This window comes from Manis javanica, chromosome 6 (assembly GCF_040802235.1).
Source record: "Manis javanica isolate MJ-LG chromosome 6, MJ_LKY, whole genome shotgun sequence".
Classification (NCBI taxonomy): Eukaryota; Metazoa; Chordata; class Mammalia; order Pholidota; family Manidae; genus Manis; species Manis javanica.
The window spans coordinates 2,639,880-2,659,307 of record NC_133161.1 but is presented as its reverse complement, the minus strand read 5'-3'; the positions used below and the strand labels follow the sequence as shown (position 1 = coordinate 2,659,307).

At 52.0% G+C, this 19,428-nt stretch overlaps 1 protein-coding gene across 2 annotated transcripts in view; it reads right to left on the bottom strand.

The window, feature by feature from the left end:
* Positions 1–10,792: 10,792 nt before the first annotated feature.
* The window catches only part of PAXIP1 (PAX interacting protein 1), a 52,824-nt gene continuing 44,188 nt past the window's right edge, over positions 10,793–19,428 (bottom strand). For both annotated transcript variants that reach the window (XM_073238152.1, XM_073238153.1), the window contains 5 exons: positions 13,315–13,415; positions 12,203–12,337; positions 12,033–12,108; positions 11,879–11,938; positions 10,793–11,263 (listed from right to left, as the gene is read on the bottom strand). In XM_073238152.1, coding sequence (XP_073094253.1) covers positions 11,247–11,263; positions 11,879–11,938; positions 12,033–12,108; positions 12,203–12,337; positions 13,315–13,415 — 389 coding nt within the window. In that variant the 3' untranslated portion in view covers positions 10,793–11,246. The remainder of the gene's footprint in view (positions 11,264–11,878; positions 11,939–12,032; positions 12,109–12,202; positions 12,338–13,314; positions 13,416–19,428) is intronic.

Below are 19,428 nucleotides of genomic sequence, written 5' to 3'. Positions count from 1 at the left end.
CCCCACCACAGCTGCCAGCACACGAAGCCACAGCAGCCGCGGTCAGCGCAATGGCCGGGACTCGGTCAATAACTGCCACGCTCCCTAATTTGTGCCCCCACTCCCAATGTAGGGCCGGCTGGGGAGAGCTGAATCTCTCCTAGCCAATCACACAGGCGCCTCCCTCCTAGTTAGCCACTCGGCTTCCCCAGGGCACCCCAGGCCCCGTTCCCCAGCACAAGGCTGTCCCACCCCTCTGTCTGCCCTGCACGTGATGTGGCCGCTGCCCTGCTGGGGCAAGCCCTGGCCAGCGGCCCCTGCTGGCTCCCATCGGCTGCTCACCTCAGGCAGCTCAGGCTGCGTAACAAAGTGCCACAGACGGGCAGCTCAAGCAGCAGCTCTGACGTTTGTTTCTCACGGTTCTGGAGGCTGGACTTCCGAGATCAAGGTGCTGACCGGGTGGCCTCATGGGGAGGGCTCTCCTCCTGGGTCACGGCCTCCTCAGAGAGAAAGGGGGGAGCACTGGGGTCTCTTCTTATAAAGACATGAATCCTGTCACGGGGGCCCCACCCTGGGCACCTCCTCGGAAGCTGTGCACCTCCCAAAAGCCCCCTCCTGATGCCATCACGCTGGGGGTGGGCCTTCAGCATCGGAATCAGGGACACACTCGGTCCCTCACAGGGGTCTTTGTCTCCTTTCATGCTGGCATTCCAGGGGGAAGCAGGTGTCGGACAGGAGCTGCTGAGGGGCAGATGGGGACTTGGGGCGTGGGGAGGCGTGCGGAGAGGCCCCACCTCAGGGAGACTGCCTCACGGGCGGCGCTTCCCGGAGGGCCCGAGGGGCAGTCCTCTGGGTGCTGCTCCTGAGAGGCCTGGGTTCCCTTCTGCAAAACACAGCTGAGAAACTGCCACTCACACCCGCATCCCATCGCTCAGGGTGCAGTGGGGGAGCTAAGGCCCAGAGAGGGCAAGGGGGCTGCCCGAGACCACACAGGTGGGCAGCCACAGCCCCACGTGCCCCGTCCCTGCCATGTCCCTCACAATAAGCTCGAAGCCCAGGCCTCTGGGCCCCCAGGGCCAGCGTGTTCCTCCGGGACCACCAGCACCAGGCTGCAAGCACAGCCTTGGTGGACGTAGGTGGCCAGGTCGAGGTTCCGAGCCAGCAGCAGAGGCTCCCGTTCAGCCCAGGCCTCTGTAGGAATCCCTCCACTGACTCGACCTGTGGGCGCCATATGGGGAAGTGCATCCTCTGTTCCCAGACGGTCTGAAGTGACTACAGGCACCCAGAGGGACATGTGGGGATGGAGTGGCCCTCGAGCCCCATGCAGAGCAGAACTCCCTGTGACACGCTGAGCCAGACTGAGCCCCAGGTGCCTCTGCCGGTGTGCCTCCGAGGCGCTCCCTCTGGGCCCGTCCCCTTGTGCCCCACAAACCTGAGCAGATGTCCCTAAGGCACAGCTTTGCCCCCAAGTACTCATGACCCTGGGTGACGATTTCCAAACACAGACCCAGCCGCGTGGGGGCAGCGTTCAGGGCAGGGGCCGCCCACAGTCCCCGTGCCCACCCAGGACCTGCCCACTGGACGCTGCACCCCAACCCCTCCCTCCTTCAGCTTCCTTCATGTCTACACGCCTGGTTCCCTCTTCACAGGATGGAAAGCTGCCAGAGCCTGCTGTGTCTCTGAGGCTCCTGTGCCCTGGGGGCCAGTGCCCATTTCTGCAGGCTTCTCCCGCTGCTGCCCTGACATGTGCCTGCCTGCCCTCAGCATGCCTCATGGCTGCTGTCCCCTGCCACAGCTGTCCTTGACCTCCCTGGTGATTTGGGCTGAATCCCCCCTTTGTGGGGGCTGTAGTGTACAGGTAGGGTGTCCACACCCCTCCAGTCACCAGATGCCAGTGGCACCTCCCCCAGTCATGCATGGCAACATGTCTCTGGACGTTGTCCCCCTGTCCCTTTGGGGACAGAATTGCCCCAGTCGAGGATGGGATCTGCCTGAAGGAAGGAGGAAGCGCCAGCGCCCTCTGAATCTGCTGCAGCCCCATTTCTCACGTCCTGAGATGGAGCAACAAACACTAGGAGGTCCTGCGCTCAGGGGCCAGCAGCTGGCTGGGAGCCAGCGGGGGTCCCAGCAGGGGCCATGGACGCCTCGCATCCGGGTGCGGCGAGCCACGGGGTACGCGGGCTCGTGCGTGATGCATCGGGCTGCGTGACATCACAGCGCACCACAGCTGCCGGCACTTCAGACAGACCACAGACATTTCTTCAGTTGTTCGGTCACGCTGCCCAGGGAACTAGCCAACTGTTTCAGACTTAGGTTTGCACACACCGTCAGTTACCGCAGAGGCTCAGGGCTGAGCTCCTCTGCCTGGAAGGCGAAATTCTCCGCCTCTGCTTCCCTCTAGCGCCCTCCTCTCTCTCTCTCTCTTTCCCCCACCCCTTCTCCTCCCCCCACCAGCAGGAACCACTGGGCAGGCGGGTCGTTGGGCCCCAGAGCAGGGGCAGCACGCTGAGCCCTCAGTCCGACTGGAATGTGGAGCAGGTGGGCAGCGGAGGGGGCCGCTGGGTCAGGAGGGGTGCGGGGTGGAGGAGGGCACTGTGCAGCTCCTGCCCTGGGGCAGGCCTGGCTCCGCCAGGCACGGTGGTACGGCCCGTGCGCTGCTGTCTTCTGAGCTCTGTGGCATGGTTTGTAAAGATGAGTCTGGCAGGTGTTCCAGTTTCCGGGGCCACCAGACAAAGGGCCACAGACAGAGCTGCTCAAACCACTGCGGTTCAGGGCCTCGCAGTCCCGGGGCACAAGGCTGCAGGAAGGCGCGGGCAGGGCGGGCTGCCAGAGCTCAGAGAGGACTCCGCTCCCACCCCCCTCCCCATCCAGCTCTGGGGCTCAGGGCAGCAGAAGACCAGTCCTTGCCTGGTGCCATCACTTATTGGCATCCACACTTCCCCTCTGAATGGGGACCGCAGCCCCACTAGGCTAGGGCCACCCCGACGACCTCATCTTAACTTGATCATCCATAGTGATAGAAAAGATCTGCAAATGAGGTCACACTCGAAGGCACTGGGGGGAGTCAGGACTTCAACATACTTTGGTGGAGACACAATTGACCATGTAAGGGCAGTTTCCTACCAGGGTTGATTTGGGTGTGTGGGAGGAGGAGGTCAGCAGGGCTGCCAGGGAGAAGCCCGCCGGGGGCTGAGGGGCCTGCGCCCTACCCCCCAGCCCTGCCCCCTGCCCTGGCCCCCCAGCCCTGCCCAGGCTGCAGGGAGAGGAAGGTCCAGCGGCCGAGGTCAGCAGCCTTGAGCGTCCACAAGCAGCCAAGGTGGGCGGCTGTGAGCAGCCGTGAGCGTGGCCTCAGCATGTCCCCTGTGCCCCCAGAGAGGGGGGCTCTCCATGAGGCTCAGCCCCGTCTGTGCACATCTGCACCCACCTGCTGGCTGCATCCTTCCCCCCTGTGTGGCCTCGTCTCCCTCCTGTCTGCCTCTCATCTTGGGGTCAACCCCAAGCGTCTGCAGCACCTGGACTCGGGAGAGGGCTCATTATCTGCACCTCAAGTGAGCACCTGGTTACAGAGGGGACACAGGATCATCATTAGGTTTATGACACGGTGTTTGTCGTTCCATCTCAGGACATGAGAAACCGAGCCACTGCAGATTCAGAGAGGGGAAGCTTCCGTGGGAGTGGGGTGGGGGTCCCTGGAGCTGGGGCCAGGGGTGCAATGCCTAGGAACATCTGGGTCTGAAGCTTGCTGTGAGGCTGCTGGAGAAGGGCCAGCGAGGCCTGAAGGGCTGGAGGTAGTGGGACTGGGGCAAGGCTACACACCTGAGACCTGGCAGAGGAGATAACTCCCGTCGGACGCCGCAGGACAGCCCAGCCACTGCAACCCCAGCTGCACCAGACTCCCCCTCTGGGGGTCTCCGTCCCATGCACTACGCAGCCACCCGAAGCCCAGGTGGCAGCCCCGGCTCCGTGGGGCCACCATGACCCTCGGTTCTGGAACTTCCCAGCTGTCCCTTGTTGAAATCACCCCCTGCCCCAGCCTTCTCTGTCCCCTTGGGCCACAACCACCGCTCTCCAGAGTGGCCGTCAGCTAATCTGATTCACCCCTGTGCACAGTCAGGAGCTGAGAGCATCCGTGAGCGCTGCGTACATGCTGTTCCTGCCACAGAAGGAAGGACATTTGGGAATAAATGAACATGACTGTGAAGGCTCATTTGACATGCCGACTGTGTGGCCACAGTCCCCAGATACGGGGTCACTCACGGGTCTAGATGTTTCTCTGGAGATACTGTTTAGATGAAATTCACTTTTCAGCCAATAGCCGGGAATACAGGAGGTGGCCCTCCATTGACGGCCTTCAGAGAAAAAGACCAAGGCCCCCTGAGTGTGTGTGGGGGGGGTTCCGTCAGGCACCAGCCGCACCACTGGCTCGTCCTGGGTCTCCAGCCCAGCCCCCTGTGGTTCACGCACTCACCAGCACCCACACCCACACCCAGGGGGGCCAGGTCCTTTCCCCTCCCTCCCTCTGGGGCGGGAACCCCAGCCTGGGCACCGCGGATGCTCCAGGCAGGGGATGCTTTGCCGGGGGACCGGCCTGGACCTCGTAGAGCTGCCAGGACACACGCACACTCCAGCCCCATAATCCTCACAGCACATCCGGAAGCAGATTTTATTTTCATTACCATTTTGTGGGAGAGAATCCTAGTTCAGAGAGGCCAGAATGGTGCCGGGAATGTCTCTGAGCTCATGGGGTCCTCCAACCCCGCTCAGGCCGCATACGCTCCATCACCAAGCCAGGGTCAGACCGACCATCCAGGGGGAGCCCTGCGGTTCCTGAAGTCACGGCAGGTCCATGGGTAGAAGTGGGTGCAGCACGGGAGGCCGCCCTTCCCCCTCCTCTTCCGGGGGTGTCCGTGTGCTCAGCCACCGCGTGAAACAGACAGTAACTGGGATGTGAGCCATGGGTGCAAATGCCTGAAGAGGCACCGGGCGGCCGTGGTAGCCAGCACACAGCAGCAGGATGTTCAGACGCCTAGAATCCTTTTTTCCCCTTAACCGAAAGATGGAAGAATGCCTGGCAATTTGCATTTCAACGGTTTCTTAAACTACAACCTGAAAAATCTTTGGGAAGCAGGTTTCCAGGTGCTGGGAGTGGTAAGTTCAGGAAACTGGCTCTGTGACAGTGGAGTTCATTCCGTGGGCAGTGTGAGGGCCAGGGGGCCTCTAGGGCGCCCGATCCTGTGCGTCCTGCCCTCCACCAGCGGGCGCCAGGCCACCAGCGGGGAGGGCATCAGCCAGTGCCTGAGGAGGAGGGAGTCTGGAAGCCTGTCAGGGTGGCTGAGGGGCAGGCCTCTTGCACCAGCAGCCTCAGGCCCCTGGCCACCAGCCCAAGCCCAGGGGGAGCCTGGCAGCCGGAAGCCAGTCCCTCCTGCCCTTTCAGGCCATGGCCGGGAAGCTGCCAGCAGAGGGCAGCAGAGGAGCAGCTCTGGGCGAGAGGCCCGACACTCCAAGGGCCTGTGCAGTGCCGCAGGGGCGGCAGGCCTGCAAGAGCAGGTGGAGCTGGTGGCCAAGGGGGACAGAGCTGTCACGAGGAGGGCCAGTGATCTGCATGAATAGGACACAAGGTCTGGGGGGCTAAGGGCTGAGCTCAGGGCAGCCAGCACCAGGGCCAGGACCCAGGGCCTGAATGTGGTGCTGGAAACGGGTGCCCTCCTGAAGGCTGTCTGCCCGGCTGCCCGCCCCGTTGCAGCTCCTTCCACCAACCCCTCCTCGTGTGTGAGGGCTGAAGCCAACCAGAGATGGTGAGCCCGCACCAGGCAAGGGGGCCCAGGAAACGTGGGATGCAAACTGGCCCCAGGTGGCAACAGGTGCGCCGGGAGATGCTTCGCTCACGGGGGACTTGCTTAGGGACCCCGTCGGGGAACCCCTAGCACAGGGATCACAGCACCCAGAGGGACTTGCTTAGGGACCCCGTCGGGGAACCCCTAGCACAGGGATCACAGCACCCAGAGCTCTCCACAGGCCTGTGTGGAGCGGGGCCAGGGCTAGAGACAATCAGGGAAGCGCTCGCGTCACACCGGGGCGACTTCTAACCCTGGCTTTGCCCCCTGTTCCATCATGTACCCAGACTCGTTTCCAGGCCCGCCTGGAGAGTGCCCACATCTCAAAGGCAGGTCCTGGCTTTGTGTGGCAAGGGGATGCCCCGGGCTTCTCGTGACCACATGACTTCCACTGGGACACCTGTGGCCCTGACACCTGGTGACCTCACAAACTCCACCAATTTGCCATTTTGGAAACACATCAGGTAATGTCAGCTTCAGGCAAACTTTCCTCATTTGAGGGCTTCCCTGTAAATGAAACAGGCACCCCCCGAACCTTAGAGTGCTCAGAAGGACTCCCGGAGCCCTTCCCAGGGCAGGGCCCTCCGGCCAGGTCTCGCTGGGCCAGCCCTTCACCAACACTTGAATCTATCCCCCTTACAGTGGGTTCGCTGTTTCTTTCCAGGACAAGCAGTTTCTTACAGGTGCTTCTCTTCAGTGATTCTAGCCAGGGCTGTTAGCTGAGCAGTTAACTAGCATCTGTAAATCGGTTAGTCTGTGCTGAAATGTGACGTAGTTATCTTTGGGATTGGTGTTTATTCCATCTACCATCTCTTCCACGCATCATCTTAAAGTTCCAAAGAGCCTGTTTTTTTGTTTGAAGCCCATGCTTCACAGATCCCAAAAGCAACAGTATTGCTAATTTTCATGAGCTGTTTAAATGAGCAATTTTGCAAGTGTATGAGGGGCATTTGCAATCTAATTTTGAATTGTGCAATCTCATAACCAGTTCTTAGCTCTGATACCATTGTATCACAATACTACAGCTATTTTTAAACCCAGAAAATAACTTTGTTTCTGATTATATACAGTCAGACCCTTTCAAAAGTTCAAAGTTTTCCTGGGGAAAATAGTTGTGAGTGTGCATGTGTGCGTGTAAAGATGCCAAATGCTTCCTTCCTTCTCCAGATGATTTGCCATACAGAAAGACATTGTTCTAAGGAAGAGAAGCACCCAATGCAAGGCTGTGCACAATGCAAACTGGGGGTCATCATCCTGTTACCTAATGACATCAGATGATGATAATGATGATGAAATGATACACAATTTCTGTATCAGGAAACATATGAAAACAGGAGTAAATTGAAACAAAAACCAAATATTGTGCATGCACATACAAAACAAAGTTCTAGAGAGGTGCTACATGCCCCATTCATGATTTCATCTCTCAGGTGTCAGGTACTGCAATAAAATCATATCTGAAAAAAATATACGTATTGCATGGTATAGAGAAAATGAAGGTTCCTGTGGCCAGGATTCTCACCTGGTCCTGGTCAGCTAGCTCACTACACAGGTGTGGGCAATGCACTGTTATTGACTCTATATTAAAGAGCTCCACCCAGGGCTCTGGGCCGCACGGCTGCAGGAGAGCAGGGGCTGGAGTGGTGGCAGCGCCCAGGACAGAGACTGAAAAGCTGCAGGGGCGGAGGGGCCCAGAGGCAGAGACCGGCTTGTCGCGTGCAGACTTGACCTGCGGCACACAGGATTCTAGTGCTTGACCTGCCGCTATAGAAAAGAGTATAAACACTTTCACCGCCAAGAATGTCCCACTGTCATGTTTTTAGTCTCACCAAATCAAAAGTGAACTTACCCGGGGCTGAAACCCACTGGTAAGATGACTGGCGTAGCTGCACGCCAACCAGGGGCTCTGTAGACCGAAGAATGGAGCAGGCGCCCTCATGGGAGGACTGCTTCAGCGGCTGCCCCTATGGACAGGGAGACACTCAAGTGTCCCCCAATGGGCATGTGGTCCGAGGTGACTTGCCTCCTAGAGGACTGGGCCCCTCCCCAAGACTGGGGAAAAGTGGAGGTGACGCTTGAGGCAGTCGAGTTGGCCCTTAGCAAAATAGAGAATTCCTTAAGGAAACAGAGTGCCCGTGAGGTGGAGGGAACCGCGGGCTGGCTTTATCTCACAGTGTTAAGAAAGGCCGTAAGGGAGAAAGAATTCCTCCTGCAAGAAGCGTGCAAAGAGGCAGCGAGAACATGAGCTGTGAGGTGCCAAAGGGGAGGTAAAACATTTGTTGATGGCTGAACTGGCATCACTACGAGGCGCTGTGGAAGTGGTAAAGACGGCCGCCGTAGCGACTGACGCCGGAGCCACAGTTCCGGCAGGCAGCTAAAGCGAGGACCAAGCAGTAGAAGCCAGAGGCAGAGCCTCAGGACTGGCCCGTGTGTCTGCGAGGCTTCCTGCTACAGGGGCTGTGCAAGGCCTCCAGGGGCCAGAGAAGTGGGTATTGCCAGGCCCACCTGCGGTCCTTACAGTTCACTCAAACATGTGCCCCATCCCCCCAAAGGTCCATCCCCCCTAGCGTCTGTGTGGGCTGGGCACCCACCCTAGCAAAACCTGCTGCTTGCTGGGGGTGCAGGGAAAGCACAGGCCATTGGCTCACCTGACTAGAACTGCTTCGAATACAGCCCGGATGACCACTGGGTGGCAGTGGATCTCCTCAGGCTTAGGGTTATTATTATTTCTTGATTTCTGTTATCCGTATGGTAATTTTTGTTACTTGTATATTGTTGTAGCCTCTGTTGTTATTGTGGGATTTAGATACTATGTTCCAGCTTCTCACACTGGGACCATCACGGAAGATTGAGGGAGCAGAGATTGTGAGGTGAGACTTCTGGAGGGGTGGAGTGTAGAGAAAATGAAAGTTCCTGTGGCCGGGATTCTCACCACCCCCGCTCGGCTCACTGTGCGTGTGGGCAGTACGCTGTTACCGACTCTCTCTGAACAGCTCCACCGGGTGCCCGGGGCTGCGTGGCTGCAGGGGAGCAGGATTTGGTTTCACTGCGTCAACACTGACCGTGCCCAGGGTTGAAACCCACTGGTAAGACACACAGGCAAGTTTGTAGAAGGAAGTGTAACAAATAGTTTTCAAATAAAATGTTAGAATTTGGGACTCTGTATCAGTATAAATTGCACCAATATTCCTGACACCCCATCTCTCTGCACACACCCGTTGGGAGCTGGCTGCTCAGAACTGTGCCGTCACCTCAGGGGGCCGAGGCCCAGTGGATGGCCCTGCATCACGCGGCTGTGCTCACCGTGAGCTAGTATGGGGTGCAGACGGTCATGCTCAAGATCAGCCCAGTGGGTTCCCAGGCTCTCTCCCAGTGGCCCTGAGTAACCCAAGGACAGGGCGCTCTGCTTGATTGTTCTGCAGACAGGCCTGGGAGTCTAAATCATAAAATACCGAAGGGGAACCTACGTTTGGAGCCTCTTTTCCCAGATCTCACCCAGCAAGGCAGCTGCCCATCCTCTCAGAATCCTCCACGTCTTACCCTCCATGGCTGCTGGCTCTCCTCTCAGCTCTGCCACCCGTGTGCCCATCTTGGGTGCCAATGAGCCTCATGCCAAGCCAGCTGTCCGGCTCAGACCCGCTGCTGAGGGTGACAGGCCATGGTAGCAAGTCCAATAGGCAGGAGTGGAATGGGGGCTGCATCATGCCTATCTGCGTCCCCTCCTTCTGCTGGCCTCCAGGGCAGGAAGCCCTCCGGTCTTCTTAGGGAACCGAGTCCCCGCTCACATGTACACGCTGGACGGGCAGTCTGTCATCACCCTAGCTCAGTCACAGAGCAGGGACAGCAGAGCTGTGCCAGCATGATGCCAGATGGAACATGTGACGTCTTAGGCCACGGCTGTCATGCCGCAAGCGCCTGCTTCCTGTGGGACCACCGTCCTCGGGAGGAACACGACCTTCTCTCTGTCCAGTCAGCAGGTGGAATGGCATTTTCCCACATGGCGCTGGCAGGCAGTCCCAGGGCTGTGAGCAGGCTGAGGTGGGAGGCCAGCCAGGGACTGTCCACACCACATCTTTACAAAATTGCTATGAGAGTGCATTTTAAAGAGCTCAACAGGTAACTATTTCTAGTCAGTAGCATATACATCAGTCATGTTGAGTAAGAATGAAGATGTGCCCACAGAGATCTGACGCATCCTGGTGATATCGCCACAGAAGGCCGAGGGGCAGACAGGGATGTGTAATCTGGAGACAGCGATCTCACCTAAAATCGCTCAATTGTGGGGTGACATGCTCTCCACCGGTGGGACCCACGCAGTCCTCCCACAGCACCACTGGGAGAAAACAGCTGAACTACTGTTGCCTCAAGTGGGTTCCAACACCAAAACCTTACGTGAACACCAGCAATTCCCCAACACGCACTCAACTGTGTGTTAACACTGTAATACATGTGCTCTGCCTGGACTGGGTTCGAGTCACAGAGGCGGCCGAGTTAAATAAACTGTCGAGTAGATCACAGATATTTCCAGGAGGACATGTCAGAAATTGACATGGAAGCAAATTCAGCGTTTCAGGTCACGGCTGATGAGCACAGGGAGAGAGGGGCTCAGGATCCCTGCAGTAGGTACTTCACATCAGCACACTGAGTATAGCAGGTGCACTGATGTCCTTAACATGAGTGACGAGGCTCCAATTATCCTACGGTACCTACGATCGGAGGAAGTGAATTAGAGCCAGGCACAAGTGCAGCAGGTGGACGTGGGTTTTGTGTTTAATGGCTCTGGCCGGCCGGTGCGACCGTAGTGAACACACCCCTGCCCAGGAGTTTGTCACAATGACAGGGATCGGCTGCCTTCCAGAAATTTAGGAGAAAATTTACTAGAACAATTTTGTCTTGAGATTACTTGAAATGTGATCCAGTTTGATGCAGATCATGTAAATTATGGAAAAATATGGAATAACAAACAAAGAATCACTCAATTCTAAGTTCAAAAGTACATTTATTTAAAATGTGGGCAAGATACCAATATAAAAGAAAAGAGTATAAGAAATAAAAATAAAGTACAAAACATTTCAAATCTTTTTAACATCCATAGTTTAGAGATAGAAGATCTTTATTTACACCATTTTATTTGTAGCTGAAATTCTGAAACAGTGCTTTGAAAACATTTAAAAACCTGGTAAATGAATCATAAAACCTAATGTGGGCTCTTAAATTTATATAATACAAAATATAATTTAAGTTTCCTCAGAATAAAATTACACATCTTAATAAGATGCAGCATACTTATTACATTTATCTTCCTGCTTTAAAATGCTGTCACCAAAGAAAGCAGCTGGAAAATGGGCATCTGGTGGAAACACTGGCTGCCACGGCAGCTGCCACGCAACCAGACCTGAGCTCCGGGGCTCTGGGCACATGCAGCCGATGCCATCAGGTGAATTTATATGTAGGCTTGTTGAGGAAAACAACTCTCACACACATCACAGAACAGCATCCAATAAAGGGCCTTAAATGTAGTTTATCAGCTTCAGGTACTCCGCAGTAAGACCACACAGCACCCTTCTCGTCTGCCTGTCCAGCCAAGGCCACAGGGAACCCGAGAGGGCCCCACTCCCTGAGGCAGCCATGGTCAGGGGCGCCTGCTGACGCTACTCAAGCAGAGACCCAGGCCTGGCCCCGTCCTCTCAACTTGGTGCAGAGCGCACCCAACAGGCACCCCCGTAGGAGCTCCCTCAGGACGCTGACCCCCACCTGCACCTTCCAGAGCACCTGCAGCCTGGGCGGCTCCAAACTGTCCACCTGGGGCAAAATGAATTAGGCTGCTGCAGCTGCAGGTGTGACAAGGCCCCAGAGCCACCCGATGGCACGGGCAGCGCACGTCAGCACCAAGGGCAGAAGCAAATCTGGGAAAGATGTTTGAACCCACAGTGTACAAATGCTCACAAAACTTCATCCTTTGTATCGCTAACAGCAGTAATCTCCTAATATGTGGAGACAGGGAATGCAGCTCTGATCTAATCAGGAGAGGGTTTCTGCACCAAGCATCTTTCAAAAAGGATATGATTCGTAGTCCAGTGTTTGTGTAAGCACTCCAGTTAGAACAAACTCTGCATTATGAACATCTGTTAAGAAATGAAAACAAAAACTGTTAAACCAGATAAACACACTGCTGTGTGTACAATCACATGTTTATATACCAGGGGCAGTAAGCCATACCTATTCCTCGGGCAAAATACTCTCGACACAAGTGAAGGTCATTTTCACAGGATATTAAAATTATTTCTGACAAGCTCTGAGGGAAAGAAAATGAGTGTGTATCAGTTACCAAACAGTGGATCTCAGGAACAACAATGACAAATTCAACGGCTGGTTTTCCCTGCGCCTACCTTATTCTGCTTATGTTCCATGAGCTTCCGGAAAGATGGCTGTTTAGATAATACTTTCCCTCCGGCACATTCCACAATCGCTTTCATAGTTGAAAGACTTGGGCAGATTCCAGGTGTGATGTAAAAATATTTTGCCTAAAAAAAAAAAAAAAAAAAAAATGAAAACACATGCACTGTTTTAATAAAATGCTTTGAATTTCTGGAGTATATCATCTTGCATAAATTCTATCCTGAGGTTTAGACAAGCTAAGTTTATGAAGTTACAAACACACAGGTCCCTGCTAGTCCCCAGCCTAGGGTGGGCCTTCAAAAATCCTGGATAAATCGGACACAGCTTAAGCATTTGCATACTTATTAGTAAATCACAATTAGTAAAGTAACTAGAACTGACATTCTACTAGACATGAAGTACTGTGTCACAGAAGGAAGAGTAACATAAGTGTTTCCCACCATTTCCATAAAACTCTTCTAAGCCAGCGCGTTTGTTTGCCAGCCCTCCCCCTTCGTTACCCATAAGCTCTTTGGGCTCGGCAGGAAGTGACTCTGATGGCTGAAATTTAATTTTCTAACACCCCTACCCCTAAGTATACCATAAAACACTATTTTGTTTTAATACACTCACAGAAAAAAAATCACTCAGAAAAATCAGGCTATTTTAAGTAAGGTATATCTTCACTCAGCAGTGCAAATAATTTGATTCCTCAGTTGATTCTTGAAGAAGTATAAGAAACAGACTATTAATTTACTTAGCCATTCTTGGATACAAAAAATATTTCAAACTGTTCAAAGTATATGTAACAAATATTTAAAAATCTTCAGTCCTGAATTATTTAAGCACACATTCAACTAATTTTGAATGTCCTCCATTCTCTAGCCAACTACACATTTAATGAGAGCAGTCATTAAGTAATGGAAGGTTGGTTAAAAGCAGAAAAACCAGCTTACAAGGTCTCTTCCCCGTGAAGCCACTCATTCACACGCGCCCTACAGACCCCCTTCCGTAACTGGGCCGCGGTCTGCTCGGCACAGCCGCAGGGCTGACTCGCGGAGGGAGGCCTCGGGTGTCCGCCACCTGAGGCCCGCAGACTTGGAGGCCACTCCCTCCCACCTACCTTAAAGAGCGGAGAAGCGCGCGCCCTTTTCAAGGACTCCTCCAGGCTAAAGGAGAAGAGCACCTCTGCCTCGGCGTCTCGGAGAAGGTAGCTCTGCTCGTCTGGAAAACAGAGCACACGCCTGCAGAGTGCAGGCCAGGGGCGCCAGGGGCACCAGGTGCAGCCCCCCCAGAACGTCTGTGCCGGCTGTGGCGCTCGCCTGTCCGCAAACCTCTGCTCGCTCCCATTCCAGGACTTTCTCCTCAAAACAGCCAAAGGAAGGCAGGCAGGCATCCCTCCTAGGGCAGCGCTTCTTAGCCATCTGAGGGCATGACTCCTCTGCAAGAGACATGCTGGGGGCAGGGGACCCCCTTCCGTCCCGGCACCCACCCAGGGCCCGCCTGCACACCACATGCTATTTCCCGGGAGCTCACAGACCCCCTGAGCCATTCCCCCTGGTGGGAACACCAGGCCTTGAGTGGCCACAGGCCCTGAGGTCACACCCACACACAGGCACACTGGCCACAGAACTAGTTACTGATAATCCACTGGGTCAATTTCATGGGCTTACCAAGAACATATTCCTTGTACGTAAAGTGTGTAATACATTATAAAGGATGGTTTACCGAATTTTGAATACTTCTGAAAATTTTTAATTGACCAATGTTCAGTGTTTTTATAGAAGTAACATTTTAAGAAATGTCCAATTTGTCAAAAGTTAAAGATCACAGAATGTTTTAAGCTTATGAATAATGTCTCACACTCAGAAAAGCATTTCTTGTTCACTTTATAATAACCAAGTAGCTTTATAATAACCGGAGAGCTCAAACCTGACAATCCAGTCATCAAAAGGGGGCAGGAATGGGACTATAGGAAGGTCGGCAAATTGGGGTCAGTCAGATGACACATACTTTAGAATTTGTGGGCCACATATTTTTTCTGTTCCAAATCTTTTTAAAACAATGCTTTCAAAATGTAAAAACCATTCTCAGCTCACAGGGCTGTAGTTTGCTGATCCCTGAGCGAGAGCAATCATATCACTAAAGAAATACGCAAATCTGTTTAACAATTGCTAGAAACACAATATCAGTAAATAAATAAGCCTGCAATACTGCTTTAGGTGAAAGAAGACAAGAAGGTCAAAAAATTGGAGAAGTAAAAAATGATGAAACAAAAAGCAGTGTCACATATGAAATATATGAAATGTAAGTTTCTATGGCAGAAATGAAGGCTGAAGTGCCTCCTGAAACCTGGTGCAAGATCACCAAGACTGGGTAATGTTTTTGATAGAGAACATGACACTGAAAAATGGTAGAAAGTAGCTGAAACTCCCCATCACAGACGGGACACTGACACTTTGGTTTCCTGAAAGGAGTGACAGGGCCACGTTACCTCAGTAGGCATCCATGGGAAGAGCCAATCTGAAAATTAAAGTTTTCACAGCAGCACACAGGAAATGAGTGTTCTAAAACATGATTTCCTATAAAATTGGGGTCTCAGGTATGTAAATTAAATATAAACACAAAATTCCAAAAAGATACCCCTACCACATGCCGATCAATTCAGTTCTAAGGTGATCAGGCCACAGTGCCAGAACCCAGGAGGGTGGGGAGGGCATTCCTCTGGGGTGGCACAGAACAGAGGGCCAGACCCGGGCAGAGGGCAGTGTGCGGCACAGCGGGATGGGCGGGCGGCTCGGGCGGGACACCGGTGGCAGACAGGCCGGTGATTCAGGGAAGTATTTTAGGAAGCCGGAAGCCAGGTTTCTCCCTGTTGGGAAGGGATTCACAGACACAGGGCAGGAACGCACAGGACAAGCCCAGAACATTCTTGTGCCAAAAGCTGAGCAAGTGCTCCCAGACTGACAGGCCACATTGGAGGGAACCACAAACCAGCTTCAACAGCTCCCACTCATCCCTGGGGCGCAACTGAGCATCAGCAACAGCGACGCTAACAGCCCAGTGAGGAAGATTTAAACGGGGTCCACGCACGGCGACGTGAGTGGTTCAACTGGCAAGGGACAGCGATGTCTGCGTAGTTTCAAAGTACTGCCCCACGGTTCCTAAGAGCAAAAGGAAGGAGAGCACAGCAGAGGCGCCTGGGAGCCACGTCGGTGGCAGGACCAATCGGTCAGACCGAGCGGCAGCTGCAGGGTTTGCAGAGCGCCAGCTGCGGCAGCCCCTCCCAGACGCCACCCGCATCCAGTGGCGTCAGGGGGCGGCAGCAGCTCTGAAAGCCGGGCTGAGGGGCGACCCATAGAAGGGCGAGGAGCCTGAGAGAGGCTCGAGGGGCGCGAGGACTCAAGACCAGGCCCTTCTGCTGTAAAGGACAACATGGGACGGGTGGCAAACCCGAGTGAGGTCTGAGGCCGAGACGGTGACAGTGGCACTCACACCCCACTGACTGACGGCTGGGCTGCGGCCGCCACGCACAGCGCCCATTTGCAGGAAGGCCACACGGATGTGTTCCAGGACAGCAGCACACCGTTTTGGCGATGTACTGATGTTTCAGGGAAAAGAAACAATTCCACTAATACTTGCAACTATTTGGTAGTCTGGTGATTATTTCCCAAAAAAAGAACAAAAAAGGATTAAAGATGGCGGCGTGAGAGGAGACAGAGGCTTCCTCCTAAAACTGGATACAATTAGAACATATAGTTGGTGCAACTAATCCTGAGAGAGCAACAGGAAAGAGGACACGTCAGACTGCACACACCTGGAGAAAAGAGCAGACCTCAGCGAACAGGGTAACGTACCAGAGCTGTGGCTCCGCGGGACCCGAGCCCCTCCCCCACCCCAGCTCACCAGCGGGAGGAAGAGAAACGGAGCAGGGAGGGAGTGGAAGGCCTGGGACTGCTGAGTACCTGGCTCCGGAGATCTGTGCTGGGAGCACAAACCTACATCTCATGGTGCTTTCATGAGACTCGCATGACTACTGGGTTGGAAAGTTAATACAGGCAGAGTTCCTGGGGAGACTGGGATCCCGGCTGCTTGTGGAAAGCAGGGACCCATATCCGGCTGCTCTGGGACAAAAAATTATACCTGTGTGCCCGGCCCACTGGCTCAGGCAGTGGAGACAGGCACAGCAGCCGGGAGGCGGGGAACAGCTCTTTCCTACCCCAAGTACCGCTCCCCTGCGACCCCGACATTGCTTCAGGGGCTCAGCAGCTCCAGAATAGAGCTTCTGGACACTAGAGGGCGCCATATACAAACACGAAACACCAAAGGAACCTTGTCCAGAGTAAAATAGTTAATACAACTCCCAAGAAAGATTTAAATGATTTGGACCTCGTGACTCTTCCTGAAAGGGAGTTCAAAATAAAAATAATCAACATCCTAATGGAGGTACAGAAAGACATCCAAGAACTCAGGAATGAATTCAGGTCAGAGATCCAATCGTTAAAGAGCACGATGGAGGGTATTAAAAGCAGGTTGGATACGGCGGAGGAGACGATAAATGAAATAGAAACTAGAGAAGAGGAATACAAAGAAGCTGAGGCACAGAGAGAAAAAAGGATCTCTAAGAATTAAAGAATATTGAGAGAACTGTGCGACCAATCCAAGTGGAAGAATATTCGCATTATAGGGATACCAGAAGAAGAGAGAGAGAGAAAGGGATAGAAAGTGTCTTTGAGGAGGTAGTTGCTGAAAACTTCCCCAATCTGGGGAAGGAGATAGTCTCTCAGGCCATGGAGATCCACAGATCCCCCAACACAAGGGACCCAAGGAAGACAACAGCAAGACACACAGTAATTAAAATGGGAAAGATCAAGGATAAGGACAGACAGACTGTTAAAAGCAGCCAGAGGCAGAAATAAGATCACATACAAAGGAAAGCCCATCAGGCTAACATCACACTTCTCAGCAGAAACCTTACAGGCCAGAAGGGAGTGGCATGATGTATTTAATGCAGCAAAGCAGAAGGGCCTGGAACCAAGATTACTTTATCTGGCAAGATTATCATTTAAATTTGAAGGAGGGATTAAACAATTTCCAAACAAACAAAAGCTGAGAGAGTTTACCTCCCACAAACCATCTCTGCAGTCTATTTTGGAGGGACTGCTATAGATGGAAGTGTTCCTAAGGTTGAATACTGTCACCAGAGGTAATAAAACCACAGTAAAGAAAGTAGAACAGCTAATTACGAAGCAAATGCAAAACTAACTATCCCCAAAGTCAATCAAGGGATAAACAAAAAGTACAGAATTAGATACCTAATATATAAAGAATGAAGGAGGAAGAAAAAGGAGGAGAAATAGAAAAGAACCTTTAGATTGTGTTTGTAACAGCATACTAAGTGAGTTAAGTTAGACTCTTAGATAGTAAGGACCTTGGAACCTTTGGTAACCACGAATCTAAAGCCTGAAATGGCAATAAGTACATACCTATTGATAATCACCCTAAATGTAAATGGACTGAATGCACCAATCAAAAGACGTAAGAGTCACTGAATGGACAGAAAAACAAGACTCATTTATATGCTGCTTACAAGAGACTCACCTCAAACCCAAAGACATGCACAGACTAAAAGTCAAGGGATGGAAAAAGATATTTCATGCAAACAATAGGGAGAAAAAAGCAGATGTTGCAGTACTAGTATCAGACAAAATAGACTTCAAAACAAAGAAAGTAACAAGAGATAAAGAAGGACATTACATAATGATAAAGGGCTCAGTCCAACAAGAGGATATAACCATTCTAAATATATATGCACCCAACACAGGAGCACCAGCATATGTGAAACAAATACTAACAGAACTAAAGGAGGAAACAGAATCCAATACATTCATTTTGGGAGACTTTAACACACCACTAACTCCAAAGGACAGATCCACCAGACAGAAAGGCACTGAAAAACGCACTAGAACAGATGGACCTAACAGACATCTATAGAACTCTACATCCAAAAGCAACAGGATACACATTCTGCTCAAGTGCACATGGAACATTCTCCAGAATAGACCACATACTAGGCCACAAAAAGAGCCTCACTAAATTCAAAAAGACTGAAATTCTACCAACCAACTTTTCAGACCACAAAGGTATAAAACTAGAAATAAGTTGCACCAAGAAAGCAAAAAGGCTCACAAACACATGGAGGCTTAACAACACGCTCCTAAATAGTCAATGGATCAATGACCAAATTAAAATGGAAATCCAGCAATATATGGAAATAAATGACAACAACAGCACAAAGCCCCAACTTCTGTGGGACGCAGCGAAAGAAGTCTTAAGAGGAAAGTATACAGCAATCCAGGCATATTTAAAGAAGGAAGAACAAACCCAAATGAATAGTCTAATGTCACAATTATCAAAATTGGAAAAAGAAGAACAAATGAGGCCTAAAGTCAGCAGAAGGAGGGACATAATAAAGATCAGAGAATAAATAAATAAAATTGAGAAGAATAAAACAATAGAAAAAAATCAATGAAACCAAGAGCTGGTTCTCTGAGAAAATAAACAAAATAGATAAGTCTCTAGCCAGACTTAGTAAGAGAAAAAGAGAATCAACACAAATCAACATAATCAGAAACGAGAAAGGAAACATCACAACGGACCCAATAGAAATACAAAGATTTAGTAAAGACTACTATGAAAACCTATATGCTAAGAAGCTGGAAAACCTAGAAGAAATGGGCAACTTCCTAGAAAAATACAACCTTCCAAGACTGACCAAGGAAGAAACACAAAATCTAAACAAACCAATTACCAGCAAAGAAATTGAATCAGTAATCAAAAACCTACCCAAGAACAAAACCCCTGGGCCACATGGATTTACCTCGGAATTTTATCAGACATACAGAGAAGATATAATACCCATTCTCCTTAAACTTTTCCAAAAAATAGAAGAGGAGGGAATACTCCCAAACTCATTCTATGAAGCCAACATCACCCTAATACCCAAACCAGGCAAAGACCCCACCAAAAAAGAAAATTACAGACCAATATCCCTGATGAACATAGATGAAAAAATACTCAACAAAATATTAGCAAACCAAATTCAAAAATACATCAAGAGGATCACACACCATGACCAAGTGGGATTCATCCCAGGGATGCAAGGATGGTACAACATTCGAAAATCCATCAACATCATCCACCACATCAACAAAAAGAAGGACAAAAACCACATGAT